Raw genomic sequence first — 6005 nt, forward strand, 5'->3', positions numbered from 1 at the left:
ATCATAAAATGCAATGTCTTAAGGCTCCTCACCTCTTGAGAGAGGCGAGAAGAAAAGTACTAGAAAAAGCAAGGAGCAAAGAGAAAAAGAAACAGCTGAACAGAAGGAAAAAGAGAGTGAGCTATTAATCACATAGGGCTGGGAAAAATTGAGAGTGTTCGACCTGTTATAGGAAAAGTGATGGCAAATCATTGACCAATCCACGTCAATACAGTTCCATTCAATTCCTAGCAAACTGCTACATCAACGATTCAACAAGTTCATTAAGAAGGGCAGGCTGGATCTTTAAGTGCTTAGAAGTGTTCTCTTGCCATCACTGAGTCTAATAAGCAAAACAATGAAATGCAATTAATATATCAACAACACCTACCAAAACAGCTCCTCCAGTTGTTACTAATTGACCAATGGACAATTTCAGAGCTGTTCTGAAGGTTTAACACCACTTGAAAGTGAAATGATCAGTTTTTATGAGCAGCTTCTGATGCTGAGAATAGATGAAGGACAAATATTACCAGTGCAAACACTTACAGGGGATAAGTTAAATGAGTTGCAAAATGTAACAATTAACAAATGTGCAAAGCCAGCGAGATTTTTTTACCAGAGAATCAAGGGAGGGGATGTTTTGAGAGCCAAACACCAAATTTAAAGCAATAGCTGAACAGCTTGCAATATAAATAAGCTTGCTGTCTCAATGGTCAGTGCACATTTGACAGGCTCAGAGTCAAGCTGCAGCAGACTGGTCAGGTAAGAATGCTATGACATTTTCAAAGCTGAGATTTGAATGAAACTTTGATCTTGACTTACCACTTTCATTATAAAGTTGGTAGATCATTCCTGCAAACTGTGTTGCTCGGTTGTTGTTCAAGGTGCTCCCCAGCACTCGGACGCTCAAACTAAGGCTGGCGAGAGTCGGCACAGTCCTTTGGGTAAGGTATTGGGTCAAGAATCCTGACCAGCCTGTTCAATGTGTAACTGAAAGGTGCCCCTTTTCAAAGAAGACAAGGAACAGGTCCTGGTTAGTATTTAATCCCTCAACTGCAGCCACCAAAACAAGATTATCTGTTTACCATTTATGTAATCTTGCAGTGCACAAATTAACTACACTGCATGCCTTTGAATTTGTCATTCCAGGGCTGTAATTGGCTGTGTGAGGTCTGTACAAATGTATAAAAATCATTAGGCTGGTACAGGCAGTATTCCAGATCACCTAAAAGTGGGCTACTTGGCCAGTGGCCAGGTAAAATATGGGTACAATACTTAAGTGGATGCAGGAGCAGAGGGATGGGTATATATGTATGTAAATCACCGAAGATAGCAGGAAAGGTGGAGAAAGCAGTTATTAAATCAGTCAGTATTTTGGACTTCATTAAGAGGGGCATAAATAGTCAACTTACTTTGAAGTTCAAAGGGACAAACTACTAATGTAGAAGACCTTCTGTACATGCAATATTTTCTTTCTTTTCTTTTAAAAGGGAATCCTACATTTAATCATTGAAATGGTGCTTTGGAACCAAATTGTGCTGGTGGCTGTATTGTTCATCTTCTCTTGCCCAAAAGGATTCGAAACACAACCTTCACAGCACCTGTGTGGCTCACAGCTTGTGGACGCTGTACATTTTGTGTGTGGAAGTAAGGGTTTCTACTATGAACCTAAAACAAAAAAAAGCATTGTGCAGCTTCTAGGTATGTTAGCTCAAATGCATGGAGTTCTTTTCTGCATTTCATAATAACCAGGAATCTAATCTGACTCACGGATGGGGTGAGAAATCATGCTTCAGCATTATGCCCTGAATCATAAAGGTTAGATTTTCACTGAGATTAACTTGGGATGTGTAGTGGTGGAATGTTCAGGGCTGCTATTCGATTTGTCCCACCTGGTATTTCCAATAGAAGCAAATAGCACATGGGGCACCGTGTCCATTTTTAGATAGAACTTCAAACAATGTGCAGCACATAAATAAACCGTGCAAAAAATGCCCTGCCTGGTCTCCAATGTGCCCTACTTCATCTAACTCCATCATCATATCTGACACTTTCTTCCTCCCTCATGTACTTGCCTAGCTACCCTTTAAATACACAAAGATATTAACTTCAACTACTCTACTTGAAATCAATCTCCACAGTCTAATTACTTTGACAGTGAAGAATTCTCCTCAATCCTTTCTTAGATTTACCTGTGATCAGCTTTGTTGTGGGCCATAGTTTGGACTCTTCACATGTGGAAACATCTTTACCCTCATTCATATTTTTAACAACCTTAATAATTGAGTCATCCAAAGACTTGTCTCATTTCGAAGAAAGATTCCCAAAATGTTTGGCTGTTCCTATAATTTTGGCATTATCATCCTTGTAAATCTCCCATGTCCTTTCTGTAATGTGGAGACAGGAGTAGGCGACAATTCTCTAAGTGTGACCTGATTAAGGTTCTTTGCAAGGTTTATGCAAGTTCTCTGATTTTCCAATTTCACTAAGAAAGCATCGTGTTGCTTAGTTTGAATTTTTTTTCTGATTTCATTAACTTGCATTGATACATTTAATAACTGGGATTTATTTGCTCCTTGTCCTATTAACACTAATGTTTTCCAAACAATATGTGACCTTCTTATTCATCCGGACAAAATATAACTTCTCACACTGAACGATGTTAAACTCTAAGTTATTTGTACAAAAATTCTGCAAGTTTATTAATGTGTTCTTTAATTTTTTTGCATTCTTTCTCTACACTAAATATGGTCCCAATCTGGTGTCACCTGTAAAGTTTGAAATTGTTTTTCTGGTTCCTGCACTCAAACTGTTTGTGTAAATGGTGAACAGCAATGGTTCCAGCATCAGCTTGTGTGGAACCATACTTTTAACTTGCTGCTAGGCTGAGTAATTACTGTGATCCTTTGCTCTCTATCTCCTGCTTTGTAGCCAGTTTGCTCTCTATTTTGCTACTTGTCCACTGACTCCACAGTTTCTGACTTTCGTCATTAGTCTACTGCATAATCTCTTTTCAAAAGCCTTTTGAAAATGCCAGCACATAGTGTGTACTACCTTACCCTCTTATACTCTGTCATGACAGTGCTCACTTTTTAAATGATCTATTCAATTAGTCCCACTCACTTTCCCTTTCCCTGCAGCACTCTATCTTCCTCCTTTGTCAAGTATGAATGTCATTTCCTTTTGAAAAGTTCTATTCAATCTCCTTTTCCACGCCATCAAATGTCTCATACCACCATTTTAATACATTGTAGAAAAACATCAATCTCTTTCTTTACTTTATTTTGCCAATGATCTTGTATTTCTGTCTTTTGGTTATCAAACCTTCTGCTGTAAGTCATCTCTAATTATGTACTCCATATCAAAATTCCTTACAATTGTTAACCTCTTCATTGACAATCTCTGACCTCCATAAGGAAAATAATCCTACTTTTTTTCCATCTGTTTACATGGATAAAGTCTATTATGCTTTTGTAAATCTCTATTGAAGATCTTCCTATCTTTTCAGAAGTTGGGAACCCAGAATTAAAGGCAACGATCCAACTGAATTTATTTTTTTTAAAATCAACAAAACTTCCATGCTGTAATGCACAAAGTCACTAGCACACTGGGAAGTTTAGCAATTTTGGCAAATGTGCGTCTACAGGTTTGCAAAGATGCCAAAACAGTTACTAACACAGTGACAGCCCTCCACCCTATTGTCTACAGCTATTCACATTCATTGCTAATTAATGTTTCAAGAAAGTCTTCTGAAGACTTATCTATATTTGTGTGAAATACAGAATGTTCAAAGAAAAGGATTTTCAAATAAACCTAATGATGAATACATAAGTGCAGGTTCAGGTAAAATGAGGTTTTCCTGCCCTCCTAACTGGTCTGACATCTTACAGGGCTGGGTGGAGGTGTTTCATAGGCTTTTGGTCCTTTGTTTTATTGGGGCTCGTAAGTAGACAGCTAATGCCCAAATAACAGCCTCACCCTGCAACCAGAGGGATTTTACCCTGAGTGAGTGGGGTTTGGCAGGCCATGCCCATGCCATGATGGGAGCCTGGCACCTTTAAACTGCGTGGTTGGTGACAGGCAATTTGGAGGTTCTTCATTGCATTGGTCAAAGAAGGAACACCAGCCTCATTCAACCCTACACCCAACCTCTTTTACTAAGCCTTCCATTCATCTGTCTGATACCCCTGGCTTATCTGGGTTTCTGAATGGCACCGCTGGGTCTGCAAAGTTGCCAGTCATCTGATTGTCTGGCAGCTCTCCAATCTCACCTTAACATTCTTCCCAGTGTAAAATTGCTGTGGGGCAGGTGTCTGGATTGTAGATGGACTCCCCTGTCCTGACCGTTTTAAGTCTGAGGGATCTGAGGCTACAACACTTGATAAAATACAGCGCATTCATGATGGTTTGTTTTTGCACAGATCCTATGATTTTCTAAGAATAGGAGAAATAACATAAGACCAATTGTTCACTTTCAGGATTACTTGGTGAAGAGTCTGTTCAAGACAATGAAGCACAGCAGAAACCTCTATTCAATAAAATGCTAGGTCGGATGATGAAGAGAGGCATAGTGGAGCACTGCTGTCACAATACCTGCTCCCTTTACGAACTCGAAGCCTACTGCAACTCATAAGAAATGTAAATGCCATCAGTCTCAGAGAGTGAGGAGTGTAGCCATTGTGTAAGAGGCAGATTGACTGCCAAATTATTTATTTAAAAAGAAACTAAATTATCTCTAATCATATTAATTTCTAAAAGCTTGTGGCAAATAGCAAAAAAAGTAAAGTCTTACATTTTGTTGAAAAAATCCAGTCTTTATTTAAATGTGTTCTGTCGATTGCCTTTGATCTTTTATTAAAATAAATGCAGCTGTCTCCTGAATCAAATCAAAACACACTCTGTTTATATGGATGACTGAGCACATTGTACACACTTTCACAGATTGAAACAGTCTATACCTTATCGCTTACATTTTAACATAAAAATAAAGAGCAGCTTCTGATGCCTGCAATATTCTGTCTTAATTCCTTTTTCTAACTTCTTAACTTGATTTCAGCTTCACCCAATCAAACCACACACAAAGCAATATATAGTGACGTTATTGGTGGTAAAGGCACAATGCATGTAGACTGAGGTGAAAAGAATTGGAGCTTGGCGTAAGGTAGACTCAAAATTAAAAATGGCCACTGCAAAACTAATTAAGGCTGTCTGGTAGGTCAGCTCGGAATGAAAATGGAGGGATTTTCTGGCATGGACCAACTAACTAGAAACGACCATGGAAACTTGGTCCTGTTGACCCCCAGAAAGCCATCCTATTAACATTTGAAGATTAGTATTGAAATTGGGAGAGTTGTCTCATAGACTAGTCGACCAATATCGTAGTCACACTCAAACAGTCATGCGTTACAGGCCCTGTCCCAGATAAATGATTCACCATCCCTGAGTATGCCATGTCCCACTAGCAGGACAGACCCAGCAGAGGTGGCAGCATTTAAATACTGCTGGAGGAGGCACTTCCCTGGAAGTCCTCAACATTGAGTTTGGACCTCATGAAGTCTCATGGCAACAGGTCAAACATGGACAATCAAATCTCCTGCTGATTTCCACATACTGCAACACCTCCCCTTTCCTACCACCCCAGTCTCAGTTGATGAATCAGTACTACTCCACTTGGAGGATGCATTAAGTGTGGAAAAGGGGCAGAATGTACTCTAGATGGGGGAACGTCATTGCAATCACCAAGAGTGGTTAAGGTACATTACTACTGACTGATCTGGTCAAGTCCTAAACCACCTAGCTGGTAGACTGGCTCAGTGGCAGATTATTGAATTAGCCAGTGCACATACTTCAGCTCATCCTCAAAATTTAGCAGATAGCGTTTCACATGGATATGTGAAATGTTATCCATTTTGGTCAGTACACTATTAAGGCAGTTTACTGTTTAAATGGAGAGAAACCGCAAAATGCTTCAGTATTGAGGGATCTGGGTGTCCTCATGCATGGGTCCTAGAAAGCTGGCATGT

General features: G+C 39.5%; 1 protein-coding gene across 1 annotated transcript; it reads left to right on the forward strand.

Moving 5' to 3' along the window:
- Nucleotides 1-706: 706 nt before the first annotated feature.
- Nucleotides 707-5155, forward strand: LOC122558059 (insulin-like). The gene is made up of 3 exons (XM_043706384.1): nucleotides 707-744; nucleotides 1473-1683; nucleotides 4461-5155. Exons 2-3 carry the CDS (start codon nucleotides 1497-1499, stop codon nucleotides 4613-4615), a joined length of 342 nt encoding a protein of 113 aa, XP_043562319.1. The 5' UTR covers nucleotides 707-744; nucleotides 1473-1496; the 3' UTR covers nucleotides 4616-5155.
- Nucleotides 5156-6005: the final 850 nt, after the last annotated feature.

The sequence above is a fragment of the Chiloscyllium plagiosum genome, chromosome 16 (assembly GCF_004010195.1).
Source record: "Chiloscyllium plagiosum isolate BGI_BamShark_2017 chromosome 16, ASM401019v2, whole genome shotgun sequence".
NCBI classification, from domain to species: Eukaryota; Metazoa; Chordata; class Chondrichthyes; order Orectolobiformes; family Hemiscylliidae; genus Chiloscyllium; species Chiloscyllium plagiosum.

Coding starts and splice junctions, on each gene's coding strand:
- LOC122558059 (XM_043706384.1), top strand. CDS start 1,497: ATGGTGCTTTGGAACCAAATTGTGCTGGTGGCTGTATTGTTCATCTTC. Junction 1,684..4,460: donor AAGCATTGTGCAGCTTCTAG/GTATGTTAGCTC, acceptor GTTCACTTTCAG/GATTACTTGGTGAAGAGTCT.